At 34.5% G+C, this 18,386-nt stretch overlaps 2 protein-coding genes across 2 annotated transcripts in view; both read right to left on the bottom strand.

The window, feature by feature from the left end:
• LOC107556969 (regulating synaptic membrane exocytosis protein 2-like) overlaps positions 1-11,210 on the bottom strand; it is a 39,468-nt gene extending 28,258 nt beyond the window's left edge. The window contains exon 1 of the mRNA XM_016240242.1: positions 11,143-11,210. The gene's annotated coding sequence lies outside the window, so the exon portion shown is untranslated. The remainder of the gene's footprint in view (positions 1-11,142) is intronic.
• The window catches only part of LOC107556954 (regulating synaptic membrane exocytosis protein 2-like), a 55,456-nt gene continuing 48,208 nt past the window's right edge, over positions 11,139-18,386 (bottom strand). Inside the window, exons 16-18 of the mRNA XM_016240223.1 lie at positions 15,848-15,951; positions 13,979-14,145; positions 11,139-11,388 (exon numbers count right to left, since the gene is read on the bottom strand). Of these exons, the coding sequence (XP_016095709.1) occupies positions 11,139-11,388; positions 13,979-14,145; positions 15,848-15,951 (521 nt within the window). The remainder of the gene's footprint in view (positions 11,389-13,978; positions 14,146-15,847; positions 15,952-18,386) is intronic.

The raw sequence follows: 18,386 nt of genomic DNA on the forward strand, positions 1-18,386 counted from the left end.
TTTTTTTCCTCAATGGAAAGCATATTTACACTGTTTGAATCGTTCCCTGTCCCGTATATAGTGCACTCCGTGCCATTCAGTGTACAGAAAATACTAATTCTGTGGACAAGTGACCGATTTCAGCCACGGCTTCAGCGTATATTTTATAGTGTAGGGGGTGGGTGCTTCGGATTCTAGAGAGCATTTGATTGGACAGAAAGTTTGATGAGAAGCTGAAGTACGATGTGACGTCAAAAAAATTGTTGAGCCGTTTTGGCGGAAGTGACGAACTGCAAGCTTTGAATGCTTATATCTTCTAAATGCGCATATTGTCACTGTTTTGGAGCACACTGCCTTAGATAACCTTAAGACTAACATATTGATACTAACACCCAAAAACTTTCATTTTGATTTCATGGGGACTTTAATATCTAAAAAGCTACATTAATAAAAATATAAATGTAAAGTATAATAAATGGTGGCGCAAATTCACCAGAATTTACCCAATCAATCTGAAAACAGGCCACAGTTTTAGATCGTAGATTTAACTGCAATTGCATCTTTTTTAAACACTTTTAAACTCAAAACCACAGTGACCAGAGGAACAAACAGGTCACATGGTCTGTGGCAGTGTAAAGAGAAGTCACACACTATCTGTAACGGATCATTGAGCATTCTGACAAACCGCACAGGTTGTTTACTGGAGGATTACTAATGCCTTGATGGCTTCAGGCACTTTGGTGTGTTTGAATCTGGTCAGCTCTAGAAAACTCTCTCAGCGATTAATAAAGGCGGCCTTCTGGCCAGTGCAGAGCAGTACCTGGCGTAATATTATGAAGTATGACCATTCATTGAGATGCGACAGTGTATACAGTATGTGAACGGATGTGCACTATTGAGTTAACCTGCAGTCAGGACCATCACAAATGGCAACACTGAATGACTCCTAGAATGAAATAACGATACTGTTCTTTTAAAATATTAGTATTTACTAATTCACTTTTTTAAAAATTGGTTTGAAAAAAAAAAATTCTCTACCATAATTATATTGAAATGTTGGCCTTACCTGCTCTGCATTAAATAAATATAAATAAATAAACAAACAAACAAAAAGACGTACATGCTTTGAATGAGCACTATCTTAAAATGTTGGCCTTGCCTGCTCTGCAAATAAAACAAAATGAAAAAATAAATAAAATATTAAATAAAATACTTATGAGATTTGATTTGAATATCTGATTCGTTGAAGTAAATCTCCAAATGAAGAAATCAGCTATCTTGAAATGTTGGCCTTACAACATTGGCCTTAAAAAACAACAACAACAACAACAAACAAACAAGCAAACAAACAAATAAATAAATAAAAACAAAACTCATGGGGCTTGATTCAAAATATAAAATTGACTTATTGGGTGTGATTTAAAATGAAAATAAATAAATAAATAATAATAATAAAATAAAATAAAAATAGAATTAAAATAAAATGTTAAAAATGCCTATGTAAACAGTATAGCAGGAAGGCAGCTCACTAGGTTTTGGAACAGAACCATAGTTTTCCAACTACCGCCTGATGACAATATCATCTAATTTGACTTAGAAGGTCACCTGAGCATCACTGTCAGCGAGACCATGTGCCACTGAATTACATCAGGATCATATGATCACTGGTCACAAAAGGACATTACGGCTACAGCCAAAGTGGACATCACTCATACCAAAGGCCACAGACTCCATCCAAAGCTTCTCCTGATGGTCTATCAGGAGGTCTTGGCAGATAAGACAATCCCCTCAGGCAAATGTACTTGGAGCATCACAGTGGGATGTTTTTACTCATCCACAGAACAGACTGTTCCTTTTTCATGCAGATTTTGCTAAGTGCATTTTCATCTAGGCCACGGTCTTCCTTTACACCAAACAAAACCTGCGCGCTATTTTTTGTGTGTGCACGCAGTGGCTCGGGTCCATTTTCTTGATTTAGAGGCATTCTACGCCTCAAATTTGGACCACTGAAGTGCTAAAACCAGAGTAAGCATAAACCATCCTCTCTCCTTGACGGAATGTGCATGCTTTTAGGATTCATTTTTTCAGGTTCATGGCATTGTATAACCTTGCTATGATAGCTATGCACTGTGTAACTGCGCAACCATGCCTTCAAATTCGCAAGAAACTTCAGGTCATATTTCACCATGAGATGTAACCTGCATACTGTCTGAAGCGTTCGACCTGTATGAACGCATAATAATAACATACTGTGCAGGGTGGGAAGGGACGCAACAAATATGATGACAAAAAGACAGAAGAGTGTGGGCACCATCTCTGTCCTTGATTTTATATAGAATAGGTGATGCAGAGAAGCATTTTCTATGAAAACGGTGTCCTGGGTCCTTGGCATTTCAGTTAAATGTCTGTCTAAATGAATGTTGCCCATTAAGGACTCCAAATTCATTTATGACATGAAATTCAACCATCACCACTTTTCATGTTAAATACACAAGGGCTCTGATGGCCTGAATAAAATAAAATCTGCCCTTGAGCTGCACACTAATAAAGTATTTTATCAACACAATAGTTGATTTATTTATTTATTTTTGGAAACTGACATGGTGGAAACGTGATGGATGGAAGAGATGTTGACAGTTTTACTGTATCTTCATTTTACAATCATAGGGGGAAAAAAACCTTGGTTTTGCTTTAACATAATTATAAAGTAAAATAATTAAAATATAAAGTAAAAATTTTAACTATCACACATCCTCTCCTAAAAGTTAGCAAATATAGAGAATGTGTCAAGATCTGATCTGTCAGCAAACACGGGTCACGATTATTGAGATAAAAATAAAAAAAAAAGGTCAAGTGAATAGCACAAAAACAAAGTTCTAAGTTCCATTCTAAAATGTGAGTTGCCCACATAGGTAGTATTTTAAGGACTTGTGTGTGCGCTCTTGACACAAAGGCTATTTCAAAATCTGTCTGGCAGAACAATGCTGTTGCATTTTAGGATAAATGCTTTTGGCTATGTTCTACATTCTGTTCTGTATCCTTCATGGAAAAGGCAATCCCAGATTCCCATGCATTATGACAAGGTCAGTGGACAGGTGGTAATAAAAGGTACTAATAAAAATTTTCAAATTTATTTAAAAAGCACTACTTTATCCACTATTTGTATGTGCTATGCATGTTTAGGCTAGAGTACTGACTCATGTTAATGCCAGAAGGAAACACAATGCATTAAAGGGGTGGTTCATTGTTTTTTTTCTAGGCTTGATTGTGTTCATGGGGTGCAGTCTAACATGCGTTAATGCTTAGTTTAAAAAAAAAAACACACATTATTTTTCACATAATTTACCTTAATTCCACACCGCTCTGTCCCTTCTCTGAGAAACGGGCTGATCTTTTTCTCTTTTTATGACACCCCGCCCTCAGAAATAGGCGATGGGCTCTGATTGGTTAGCTAGCCCAGTGTGTTGTGATTGGCTAAACCACCTCTAGTGCGCGTCCCTTTGCTGCCTTTTCCCGAGGGCGGGGTTTATCTGGGTTTGTGATGTCACGAACCCGGGAAGTAACTCGTTGTAGTCCCTACAAGCTGTTTTTGTAGGCATTAAACCGCCAGAATTTTAAAAGACGATATCTCCGTTAGCATTGAACTTTCAGTTTTGTAACTTTGCAGAAATTGTTTATGCTCAAACAGCAACATTACACACTAACTAACGTTACAAAAGTGAAATCGCAATCAACCAACCCTTTTAAAAACTTTTGAAAAGGATGAAGATTTTTCTTATTTTAATTATCATATATATATATATATATATATACTGTATATATATCTTTTTTTTGTACTGCCCTTCAGAAGACACAGAAGTAGAGCCCTGCACAGGCCTCAAATTTACTCCCTAGCCTGGCCCTGGCCCGAGACGCTTAGGCCCTAGCCCGGCCCGTGTCCAACAGCTTATCAGAATTACCGGCCCGAGCCCGTCTTTTTTTCCCCTTCTCCCAAAACAGCTTATACTACTGTTTCAGCTATTAAAATAGTTCAGTTTTGTATGTAATAGCAAAGTGATTATATTTTGTTTCGTTTTTTTATGAAGTTAATTTAAAAAAACATTTGGAGCATTTTTTGCTCGCTATATAGAAGTTTTTTTTTTTTTAAGTAATGACCAAGCGGCCAGCGGTAGAGAGCTGATCATAGCCTATGTTTGATCAATTCAGCCTTCTCAAATCATCACGACTTGCCTAAAATAAAATCTATAGCTATAGACGGCTTTCTGCCGTCTCGTCTTGAACAGGAGCGCTTCACAAAAATGAACCGAAACTCAGCGAATACATGCCTCACAGACATGACACATATATCTATATATAGCTTTAAATTACTACTTAATGAAATAAAACAAAACAAATCAAAAACTCTTTCATTATAATTATAATCCGTAAAGATGCACTTCTCTCTAAAGACGCGTCTGAGGAGATAGCGAGTCAGGATCGGCAACTTCATCCTTGCGACACAGACTCAGAAAACACTAGTTTATTACTAAATAACTCAAATATCTCCTTACTATTTCCCCTGTCACATTTATGGTAATTACTTTTGCTGGTGCTTTGCGGCAAACTTAAGCCTATTGATTGCATTTGAACGCAGAACTCTTCAGCTGTGCTGACGGCACGCACCATACTGCTGCTGGCGGGACAATAAACACCGTCGAGCCGCTAGCACAGTCTCGTGTTGTTTATGTAATAGCAAAGTGATTATATTTTGTTTCGTTTTTTTATGAAGTTAATTTAAAAAAACATTTGGAGCATTTTTTGCTCGCTATATAGAAGTTTTTTTTTTTTAAGTAATGACCAAGCGGCCAACGGTAGAGAGCTGATCATAGCCTATGTTTGATCAATTCAGCCTTCTCAAATCATCACGACTTGCCTAAAATAAAATCTATAGCTATAGACGGCTTTCTGCCGTCTCGTCTTGAACAGGAGCGCTTCACAAAAATGAACCGAAACTCAGCGAATACATGCCTCACAGACATGACACATATATCTATATATAGCTTTAAATTACTACTTAATGAAATAAAACAAAACAAATCAAAAACTCTTTCATTATAATTATAATCCGTAAAGATGCACTTCTCTCTAAAGACGCGTCTGAGGAGATAGCGAGTCAGGATCGGCAACTTCATCCTTGCGACACAGACTCAGAAAACACTAGTTTATTACTAAATAACTCAAATATCTCCTTACTATTTCCCCTGTCACATTTATGGTAATTACTTTTGCTGGTGCTTTGCGGCAAACTTAAGCCTATTGATTGCATTTGAACGCAGAACTCTTCAGCTGTGCTGACGGCACGCACCATACTGCTGCTGGCGGGACAATAAACACCGTCGAGCCGCTAGCACAGTCTCGTGTTGTTTCCACCAGCGCGGCAATTCTTTTCATCACTAATTGATGGATGTCTAAAATATAAAAATAAGGAGAAGCCTAAAACAGGCCCGAGGCCCGGCCCGCGTCTGAACTATGATGTGAAAATTGGCCCGAAGCCCGGCCCGAGGGGCGTAAAAAAGTCGGGACCCGTCGGGCCCGGGGTGAAATGCAGGGCTCTACACAGAAGATACTTACATGTTTCCCAGAAGACAAAGTACAGTACAATTTACCCTGATCTTCAAATTCAAAAAGTTTTCTTAATGCATCGGGTTTCCTTCTGGAGCATCAGTGAATGTTTGAACTGTTTGTAATAGTTGCGTATGAGTCCCTTAGTTGTCATCACTGTGAAAATGAAGGGTTCAGATATGCAAAAGAAGATGGAAAACCAAAGAATTGCTGGACCTGGAGGATTTTTCTGAAGAACAGTGGGCAGTTTAACTGTATATATAATTTTTCAGTGAAGATGCTGCCTTAGAAGCTCACTGGGTTTTTAGAACAGCGCTATGATGTTCTCCGCTCTACTCCATAGAGAACTGACCTTTAAATGAAATGTGACGCGGCGCTAAACCGCTGCGGGCGATGCTAATGAAATTTAGTCCCATCATCGACTTTCAGTCCTGATCAAAAATGGCAAATACTGAAAGCATGGTAGAGACGACAGCATATATCTTTTCTCGTGCTTGAAAACAGAAAGTGTCTACAGCATCCTGCAAATTAAGAATTAGCTTTCAAAGCTTATTCAGACGGTCTCTAATTGACATTGCTGAAAATGAGATGCTAATGATTTGATACAGAGCAGAAAGTCAGCATTAGTATCTGATCACAGAAGCTTGGGTTTCACATTGATGATGGTGTTGAATGTGAAGATAATATTATCATTAACATACATGAATTAAATGTTTAAAGAAAAGTTTTCAATTAAAAAACATTAAAATAACAATTACGCTTTCGGCCATATTTAAATCCTATCATTTTTCTACCATCAAAGGAGCATTTCAAGTACCACCTAATGCCCACAGCAACTACAGCCAAGTCACCTCATCAACTCAAAACTTACCCACTGCAGGCAGCACAGAATGAGACAGAGTCTATCAAACAGGACTCAAATTTGCATTTGAAAACAGCTTATATCGAGCACAACAGAACACAGGGTCAAAATCAAAGAGAAGCAACTGAAAAACTGACTGACAGATTACTGTGGACTGTAGGATTGTGATCAAAGATATGGAAAGGAAATGAAAATATATTGACTCTGAAAGCCACTTTTGTATCTAAATTGAATTCTGCCACAATAACATCTTGGTAACACTTTTTGGTAACTTTATTTAACTAAATTAGCTAACATTAATAGATGCATTAGAAGTATGTTTCATTGTTCCGTTTAATTTCAACATTTATTAACGCATTATTAAAATATAAAGTTGCATGGGAATATTATTGAAATGAACAGTTGTATTTTTATTAAGTAATGTTAACAAATATTAATAAAAACTGTAACAAATGCATTGCTCATTAACTAATTTTAACAGATGGATCTTATTGTAAAGTGTTCTATTGTAATGTGTCTTAAAATATCTTCGTATTTTATCTGAATAAAATGTGATATTTGTACTCAATTTAAATTAATTAGATTTTTTTTTTAACTTTTAATAATTCGTTATTTTCTTAAAGGCTTTAGTTAAGTTAAAGAGAATTAAACCTAATTTTCTTATCCTATTGGCTGAAAATCTGATTTGAAATCGTCTGGCAAGAGGCTAATAACACCACAGAAACCAATAGAAATGAAAAAAGAGTTGAACCATCTCATGACCGTCTGTGTGCTGTGAACACAAGCTTCAGCAACCACTCACAAACCTCAGTGACTATGCTGTGCCTTGTAAGGCAATGCTAAGTAACCTCTTTATGGCTTTGTTATCCTTCTTTTTTCTGCTTGCTGTACACTCTTAAAAATAAAGGTGCTTCAAAAGGTTCTTCACAGCGATGCCATAGAAGAACCATTTTTGGTTCCACAAAGAACCATTCAGTCAAAGGTTCTTTAAAGAACCATCTCTTTCTTACCTTTTTATAATCTGAAGAACCTTTTTTCACCACAAAGAACCTTTTGTGAAACAGAAAGGTTCTTCAGATGTTAAAGGTTCTTTATGGAACCATTTAGACAAAAAGGTTCTTCTATGGCATCGTGAAGCACCTTTATTTTTAAGAGTGTATATTAGTCATGAGATTGCATAACTAACCCACAGAAAACTTCCACCAGAACACATGCCTCTTATATATTGCAAAAGTCACCTAATAAGGCAGACAGTGCCTGTGGCTATTGACTGATCCAACATACCTCAGTAAACACAGACAGACAGAAAGATCACCTGAAGAACGCATGACATTGAAGGCAAACACTTTTTGCCTCTTCAGCTAAATCACTGTTCCTTATACACAATTTGAGTCCATCCATTCACATGTTCATTTAGCGCAATATGATCAACGATACGCTTCAAAGGTCTGTGTATGCTTCCAGTCACTTATTAACAAAGAAATTCGTGTTCCTATCTCCCTCATTACAAACTCGATCAGAGTCAAATGCATCGCTCAGAGGCCCAGATGACAAGTGCAGTGTCAACACTGAGAGATGATGAACATGAGCTCAGAAATATCACAAATATGGCGGAGAGAGAAAGAGCTGGACTGATGGACCCACATATATGGGTGAATCTTATTTCATCAAGAAATCAAAAGAAAGGAGATATTATACTTTGTATAAAGAAAATTAAGCCTGATTTTCATGACATTATTGGCATTATTTCATCACAATTAAGCCTATGTTCTTGATTACTAAATGTAAAATAAAAAATCTCATTCTAATTACTGTAATGTAAGATTTATTTATTCTTTCTCTTTAAGTTAAGTTTATAGATAAGTAAAAAAAACGAAATTACATTACAGAACCAAAAAGCCAGGTTTATTATAGTCAACTAAAACTACAATAAAAACTATAGATAAATAAATAATATAAACAATAAACATTGTTTAAAACATTACATGAATAAAAATTGAGTAAAATAAAATATATAAAACTTTTTAAATATTTTTTTATTTTGTTAAACTTGTATTACAACTAAAAATGAAATAAAAATGAATAAACATAAAATAACATATCTCTGTATATACTGTATGTATACATCTCTTTTGTTAATATATATGGGTCAAAGACGAAAAAAACAATAAGTGTAATACTGCTTTCAGTTGTTGTTGTTTTTCCCCAAAATATTTTATACGTTTTCTGTTTAATTTAATTGCAATTGTGTTTTTGTTTTTCCGAGCAAAAAATAAATATCATACATTTTCCCCAGATTTACAGAAGAGACCCACTAAAATGTCATTCAATGTAACAATCTTGTCAGGCATATTTACAACAAAAATCAATTTATGACACATTAAGAGACTAATTACTTTCACCCCAAATACTAATTAGTCGTAATTTTACATTTTTAAAATTTGCCACTATCCTAGGTTTTGCCCATTTGTCAGTAAGAATTTTTTACTCATTTAAAACCCAGTCAAATTTAATATACTCCCTTATTCTTTTATAGATTTTAATATGTACACGTCAGAATAAGCATGTTGTTTGAATTTTTACATAAATATTGTGTTACACTGAATGACAATGTAACAACAAAATTACATTACAGAACCAAAAAGCCAGGTTTATTATAGTCAACTAAAACTACAATAAAAACTATAGATAAATAAATAATATAAACAATAAACATTGTTTAAAACATTACATGAATAAAAATTGAGTAAAATAAAATATATAAAACTTTTTAAATATTTTTTTTATTTTGTTAAACTTGTATTACAATAACTAAAAATGAAATAAAAATGAATAAACATAAAATAACATATCTCTGTATATACTGTATGTATACATCTCTTTTGTTAATATATATGGGTCAAAGACGAAAAAAACAATAAGTGTAATACTGCTTTCAGTTGTTGTTGTTTTTCCCCAAAATATTTTATACGTTTTCTGTTTAATTTAATTGCAATTGTGTTTTTGTTTTTCCGAGCAAAAAATAAATATCATACATTTTCCCCAGATTTACAGAAGAGACCCACTAAAATGTCATTCAATGTAACAATCTTGTCAGGCATATTTACAACAAAAATCAATTTATGACACATTAAGAGACTAATTACTTTCACCCCAAATACTAATTAGTCGTAATTTTACATTTTTAAAATTTGCCACTATCCTAGGTTTTGCCCATTTGTCAGTAAGAATTTTTTACTCATTTAAAACCCAGTCAAATTTAATATACTCCCTTATTCTTTTATAGATTTTAATATGTACACGTCAGAATAAGCATGTTGTTTGAATTTTTACATAAATATTGTGTTACACTGAATGACAATGTAACATCATTTCAACCAAACTTTGACATTTTATCCTCCAAAAACTTATTTGAAACATTAAAAGTAGACACTTTACTTGCATTTCATGTGCTTTCTATGGACATAAAATCACTTTTGTAAATTTCTTTTGATGCGGACATCTTAACATCTTTGACCCATATATGTATATAAACAAAAATGACAAAAACACAACTTAACTAAAATTACAATTTATACAAAACTACTCAACTTCATATAAAACAAAAACTGAAAAAAAATAAAATACTGTTTTTCATTTTAATTGAGATCGGCTGTTAGCTACAGTATAAAATAAAATTACATCAAATATAAAATCTAACTCTAAATAACACAGAATCAGGGACTGCTTAATTGTCGTGAAAATAAGGTCAACATGCATAATAAGATCAACAGAGTATGAAGCTGTATCTGAATGGAGGCCTTCACGTGGATAAAAGGGTTATTAGAAGGTCTGGAGGCATTGAAATAAAACACATTTCATGACAAGTTCTTAATAAACCTCAAATAAAGCCATCATGAGTGTTGAATGTTAGTCGCAGCACATTAAAATACCATACAGACACTAAACACATAAGCAGCAGCAGCACAGGGCTGAAACAGGGCTGATTCATTCATCATGAGCAGGTCACCATGGCTGGCCATCTACTGTATCTATACACTCATTTCACTGGACTTGAGTTGGCAGCTTTAGTTCAAGTTTCCAGCAAGCTATATCTGGAATACATTATTATTTAGGTCATCCCACAATAAAGAAGCTATCCTTGACTTAATTACCCAATTCTACAACTGTCCAATTCCCTATTCCCAACTCTGCATGATAGCACTGAACTATGTTATGTTTGGTTCTCATCCTAAATATGCACAAATAATCTGCTCTATAAAAATAAAAACAATAATAATTATTATTATTATTGTCATTGTTGTCGTAGTAAAAAACGGATAAAAATTTACTAAAACTTTAAAATATATAAATATATATAAAATAAAACTAATTCAAATATTAGTGAAATTTATAGTAGTGACACTAAACATAACACTGGATGTAATGTTTGTAAATATTTAGTTTTATTTGCCAGTATTTTAAATAAATAAATACTAATAGTACTTTTGACAAATCTTTTAAATATAATTAATACACTATATTTATATATTTTTTTCAAAATTACTATCACTTTAAGGGTGAAACTTTGAAAGTCTGAAAACCATTCAAGTGCACCTTGTTTAGGCATGAACAAAATATACAAGTAGTATGTTTATGTCCAATGGAATGTCTTGTAGTTACGGTATAAGATACAGCTGGTTGCCATGGCTATATTTTACCTGAGGTCCGTCTCTGAGACCGTCCTCTGAGTCACGCCCTCTTCAGACTCCTCCTCCAGCTCCGCCTCCTCTCTGTCTACACTATCTGTCTGTCTCCTCAGCTTTCCTGCCCTCCCCCCTCCTCTCTTCCTCCCTCTGTCCTCCTCTAACCCTCCTTCCTCCTGTTCCTCCTGTAACGCCTCCCCAACCGACTCCTCCCTCTCCCTGGAGAGGCTCCGCCCCTGCACTGCATTGCTGTGGGTGTGGCTGGCAGAAGTAGAAGCAGAGGTGCAAGCAACATGCAGAACAAAAATGAAGCACAGTATAGGTGTCAACACTGCTTGAATGTAAACGGTAAAGTAATGATGAATGAATGACAACACAACAAAATAACGCAATGCAAACAGTAAAAACAACAGAAGCCAGACAGTAAGCACATAAAACAGAACAAAATGTATTTCACAGCTTGCAGAACTTAAATATTCACGTCTAGTATGTTATATGAGAGTGCGCTAGGTTGCTGGAGATTATTTGCTAGCATTTCAGTAAATGTAACTTTGTGTTGACTGACATGGAGCGAATTATGAAAATGTCGGACGACAGACAAACGCTATGAAAGTACACCGCCGTTCAAAAGTTTGAGGTCAGTACAATATTTTTTGAAGAAGTCTGTTATGCTTACCAAGGCTTCAATTATTTGGTCAAAAATACAGTAAAAACAGTAATATTGTGAAATCTTATTACAATTTAAAATAACTTGTTTTCTATTTGAATATATTTTAATATGTGATTTATTCCTACGATGCAAAGCTGAATTTTAAGCATCATTACTCCAGTCTTCAGTGTCATTCTATATGCTGATTTGCTGCTCAAGATACATTTCTTCCTATTATCAATGTTTAAACCATTTGCCATTTCATATTTATGTGGAAACATGATATGTTTTTAAGGATTCTTTGATTGAATGAAGAGCATTTATTTAAAAGAAATCTTTTGTAACATGTAAATGTATTTACTGTCAATTTTGATCAATTTAATGTATGCTTACTGAATAAAAAAAAAAAATCATTGTGAAATCTTATTACAATTTAAAGTAACTGGTTTTCTATTTGAATATATTTTAAAATGTGATTTATTCCTACGATGCAAAGCTGAATTTTAAGCATCATTACTCCAGTCTTCAGTGTCATTCTATATGCTGATTTGCTGCTCAAGACACATTTCTTCCTATTATCAATGTTTAAACCATTTGCCATTTCATATTTTTGTGGAAACATGATATGTTTTTAAGGATTCTTTGATTGAATGAAGAGCATTTATTTAAAAGAAATCTTTTGTAACATGTAAATGTATTTACTGTCAATTTTGATCAATTTAATGTATGCTTACTGAATAAAAAAAAAAAATCTAACTGACCCCAAACATTTCAAAGGAAATACATATACAATTGAAAATGTAATGACTGTAAAATGTATAGTCTGCATTGATTTGGAGCCAAACTCACCTAAACTGAACCCAATCCTGAACGACCCCAGAAAATGATGAAGCCTACAGAGCTGCTGTTTCTCTCAGGCCATGTACACACTGCAGCTAAATATGATCATCACTCCTTTTCTGAGTGCTTAATCCTGTTCTGCACACAGCAGGTATTTATAGGAGTGATAACCTCATTCTATAACCAAATGTACATCTGGAAGATTCAGATGCGAGATACGTCTTGACCCATTCGCAAATTTGGATACCAGTTTAGCAGATACTTACATCCAAAGCGACTTACAAATGAGAAACATAACAAGCAATTCATTACAGAGCCAACAATATTTATAGCACTGGTGTAGATTTCAATTTTCATGTAGTCAGACTAATATTTTGGCTAAGAACTGTCCACTTTAACTGAAAGAGACTGTTTGAAGTGACCAAGCACAGTCAGTTTTGTTTTTAGAAACCATTTAAGACATTTAAAGGTTGGAACATTAAAATTAATGTTCATAATGCAGTAAGTATTGATTATTTCACATATGAATTGCTTTGAATTTCAATTTAACTTGCTTGCATTCAAATTCAAATTCCGCATTCTGTGTGCATTCTCTATTCAAATTCAGGAATGAAACTGGAATTTTCAGTTCTGAATGGTGCATAAACTGGGTAAATAAGACTACGTTTCCGGGCGGACTGGTAAGGCAGTTCCTAGAAGCGGGTCAATGAAATTAAAACGGCAGGGTTTTGGATAGCTTTTGCTAGTTATGTGTGCAATATGCATATGACGGTCTATGAACGAACGGTGGGTGGTATGAGGGCATGAGGCTGAGACTAAACATGGTGCCTCGGTTTACTAATAACTGCCAAATGATAATGGTTTTTTCCAGCATTATTGTTATTGTTCGCTAAAACTGAATCTAAAAGTATTAAACAATAACTTTTAAATGATTTCAGATATTGAAATAAAACTGAAACATAACAAAATATAAATATTAGATGAAAAATTGTAACTAAAAAAATGGATATAAAGTAGTAAGAACTAAAATTGCTAAAACTAAAACAGAAATAAAAATAAAGCTAAATAGAAATATTAAAACAAAAACAAAAAATAAATAGAAATGACAAAATCACATAAAAGATAATTAAATGAAAAACGAACTATTCAACTATTATTAACTATTAGTTAAACTATTGTCATCCATGTTTCTTGTTTACAGCCAGGAGACGCCAAAACATGAGGAATTCACTCCTGCAAATAAATGCGGTAACACAGTATGTACATGGCCTCAAAGAACAGCCCTCGCTGTGGACTATACCTGGACTAAACTGTAACGCACAGGTTTGACAGTGATCCTGAATCGAGAAGAGGCCGTCTCACCTGATCTTGCGGCTGCCCCGCGGCCGTTCTGATTGGACTGAGATGTAGCTCATGCTGCTGAATCGAGACACACTGCTGGTTCTCGACACAGCGGACACGTCGCTGACATCACTGTCCGAAGACTTGGCCGAGAGGTTTTCTCCCCGCTGAGGATCCCTGCCCGAACGCTGCAGAACAAACACAACACATGCGGTCAGGTGCTTACAGACAACAAACAGAAAATACAAAGGGGTTAAAGGGCTTAGAAGCGAAGTGGCGCTTTCTTTTTCACTTATCTGACCAATAGCAAATGGGGAGAAGAGCAAAAATTACGGTAATTTGAAACTATTGTTACTTTTCTATGCATTACTTCCATGCTAGTGGCACAGACATTTCACACAAAGAGCGAGCTTAATTTAAAATATATACAGTGAATTAAAATAATGAATGATAATAATTAAAAAACAATAACAACAGCAGCAATAATAATAAAAAATAAACAACAACAACAATAATAATAATTCAAAAATAAATGATAATAATTAAAAAAATAAATAATAATAATAACAATAAAATAAAAATAAATAATAAATAAAATAAAAATGTATTTAAAATATCAACAAACAAACAAATAATAATAAATACAAATAAAAAACAATAACAAATAAATTAAAAATGATTCATATAAAAATAAATACATGAAATAATACTAATAATACAATTCAAAAATAAATTCATGAGCATTGCTTAAGCTCAAACTGTACAATATGGGTTTGATTCCCAAGGAATGCATGAACTGATAACATGTTTACCCTGAATGCAAAGTAGCTTGTTTTGGATAAAAGCACAAATACATAATTTTAAACAAATGTTTATTTTTTTAAGTACCCTAAAAAAGACAACAAGCATCATTAAAATGAAAAGCCACTGCGTTTACACTAAGGAATTCCTGGCTATTCTCTCTTGGATAAACATGGAGAGGTACAGTATTGTGGGATCTTGTGTAACATTTATTTATAAATTGCTCATGGCTCGCTATGCTGATTATAAACATTATGTCCTAAATGGCGCCTCTATCAGACAGACCAAACAAACCGAGTCTTTACCTGCTTTTAATAGAATCCTGCAGAACTCATGGGCCTGTACAATGCTTTTCATACCACACACTTAAAAGGATACAATGGGAAGGCGATCTGTATATGGCACTGAATCTCAGCACAATGTTTTGTGTACACAAATACTAATGTATATCCTGAACAGAGACCCTAAACCTGGAAGACTATATGGACCTATAAAAATGTCACAACTGCGGGAAGTGGGTCACCAAACACACATCATGTTTAATCTATGATCACTTACGTTCAAATAAGCAATGTGAATGGCTGAAAAGTGCTCTGCTTTTCTGACTACCTGGACCTAGATTAACGTAGTTAGCTAAACTAAAAGCTACAAGCAAAAAGTAGCTAGCTAAACTGATGCTTTTTAAGGGGGTTAAAGAAGAGCTTGGAAAATACAATAAAATAAAAGGATATAAAATAAAATATATATACACATACACAAGCATGCATATATTTTAAGATTAATAAATCAAAACAAAAATGGACTTGTCTATGTGGACATTTACATTTTTTAAAGGGAGAGTATTTAAATAAAAATAATTATTATTCAAGCAACCAGGAGTATTATTTCACTGTGATGATCAAGTAGCGTGATTGCAACTTAAACAGTTCAATTGATTCAAAATACAAATATTACGACTAGAAAACAAGAAAACACACTCATTTATCTAACAGAGTTGAAATGAGTGATGAACAGAAGCATTTACTTACATTAACTATAGTATAACCATTTGAATCATTTAAAAAGCACATTTAAACCACATTTACTTGCCTTGTGATAGTCCTGTTCCAGTCTGGAGTCTGAGCCCATTCCCTGTTTATACTTGTTCATCTTCAGTTTCATCTGCCGCGTCCGCTCCTCAACATCCATAGCACCTATGGATCACAGCAGACGTGTTTGGAAGGTTGTTGAAAAAGTGCCTCACTAATGAAGCGTCTGAATGATGTGGAATAGTTTATAAAGAAATCTTTCCCATCTACAACAGTAATGCACAACGCTGAACTAACAGCGCTAACTAACATTATTCATGAGGTGTTTCATACAATGCAGCATGATCACAGCTAACGTTTCTTGGGGGAACTAAAATGTTAAAGGGTTAGTTCACCAAAAAATGAAAATTTTTATTTTAGCTTGTGTTTTACTTACCCTCGAAGCATCCTAGGTGTATATGACTTTCTTATTTCAGATGAATCTAGTTAGAGTTATATTAAAAATTGTCTTTGATCTTTCAAGCTGTTTAATGGCAGTCAGCGGGTGTTGCAATTGAACAGTCCACAAGTCGTCAAATAAAGTGCGCGCATTCATAATAAAACGTGCCGCAGACGGCTCCGGGTGTCGTGTGAGGAACGTTTATTATGAATGCGCGAGCTTTATTTGATGACTTGTGGACTGTTCAACTGCAACACCCGCTGAGTGCCATTAAACAGCTTGAAAGATCAAAGATAATTTTTAATATAACTCCGACTGGATTCGTCTGAAAGAAGAAAGTCATATACACCTAGGATGCTTCGAGGGTGAGTAAAACACAAGCTAATTTTCATTTTTGGGTGAACTAACCCTTTAATTACCATCTGAGCATATGAGACATGTCTGTTTAAAACCAAACTGTCCATCAAAAAAAAAAAAAAACCTTCATCGAAATGCTTGTTACCATTATTAAAGAAGCTGGTGTGTAAATTTCTCCACACATTTCATACTGTAAATCATGCAGCACGGAGAAGAAAAAAATATATCAATAAAATTATTGTAGCAAATTACAGAGGGGACAGTACAGTCAAGAAGCTAACTAATCGTTTTTAGGTATTTTTATGAGAGTCTGCTTGTGTAATAAACTCTTCACAAGTCACACAAACCTGACACACACTTTAACGCAAAATGTTAGAAGCTGGTGTGTAAATTTCTCCACACATTTCATACTGTAAATCATGCAGCACCGAGAAGAAAAAAATATATCAATAAAATTATTGTAGCAAATTACAGAGGGGACAGTACAGTCAAGAAGCTAACTAATCGTTTTTAGGTATTTTTATGAGTCTGCTTGTGTAATAAACTCTTCACAAGTCACACAAACCTGACACACACTTTAACGCAAAATGTTAAAGAATCATTCACTATTAATAAATCAGAGCATAAAATAAATTAAGTGCATGTGCAAAGTTCAATTAAATTATTTTGTGGTATATTTTAGTGTTTAGTATCATTTAGTACTAAATACATTTTCCGCCAGTTTCACAGAGAAGGCTTAAAAGGGATAGTTCACCCAAAAATGAAAATTCTGTCATCATTCACTCACCCTCATGTCGTTCCAAACCTGTATGAGTTGCTGGGTGAACTATCCCTCATTTTTGGGTGAACTATCCCTTTAAGCCTAGCCCTAGACTAAAGTGCAAGTCTGAGCTGTTTCAACTGAAAGAAACTTGCACTGACTGATCTTAAAATATATCAGTGTCTGTCTCAAGATGCACACCAGTAATATGTTTTTCAAAGGCACGTTTATAAAAAATGACTTAAATGTCCTAATTGAACTATGGCCTAATCCTGGCTTAGGCTAAACCCTGTGAAACTGGGCCTTAGTGTTCTAAATGTTTTTAGTATGTTATGTGGTCGCTCTTAAATGGTTGCTAGGATGTTTTATGAGACAGTAGCATGTTTTTATGCAGTGCTAGGGTGTTTGGTGGGTTATTAACATGTTATTTGGTCACTAGGGTAAGCAGTTACAAGGGTATTCTAGGTTGTTTTCAGCATGTTACTATACAGTTTCTAGGGTGGTTCCTTACTGGCCCGAGTCTCTGTAATACTAAGACTAATACTGAGACTAATTTTGGTAAAAAGCACAATTTGATGTTTGTTCGTATAGCAAAAAGTCATATAAATGTCTGAAACCTTTCCGACTGCAAGGCAACAAGCTACAACTAAGCAGTCCATTTGCACAAGCAACTACAAGAACTACACCCGTCTTTGTCGGCGCAGGTGCCATAAATGTCATTAGCAATTTTCTCTTTCCAATAGCAATTGTGCTGTTAAGTAATTGACATGTTCAGCAAATTACCCAATGATTAGTGCTCTCAGAATCATTAGATTAATTTGATTTAATTGCAGCGCTATAGTGAATTTTATTCATGTAGGATATTTTTTAGCTTAATGCCACCTTCACAACTGAAATCACATTCAGAAAGCTTTGCAGCATGGGAAACCTTCCTCAAAGTTTAGATATCTGCAATGCCAAAACCATACAACACACTTCATTCTCTAAACTCTCTCGATTGCTTTAAAGTTGTTCAAAGAGAGATTGGGGGGGGGGGGGGAACAA

This window comes from Sinocyclocheilus grahami, unplaced genomic scaffold, assembly GCF_001515645.1.
Source record: "Sinocyclocheilus grahami isolate Dianchi unplaced genomic scaffold, SAMN03320097.WGS_v1.1 scaffold585.1, whole genome shotgun sequence".
NCBI classification, from domain to species: Eukaryota; Metazoa; Chordata; class Actinopteri; order Cypriniformes; family Cyprinidae; genus Sinocyclocheilus; species Sinocyclocheilus grahami.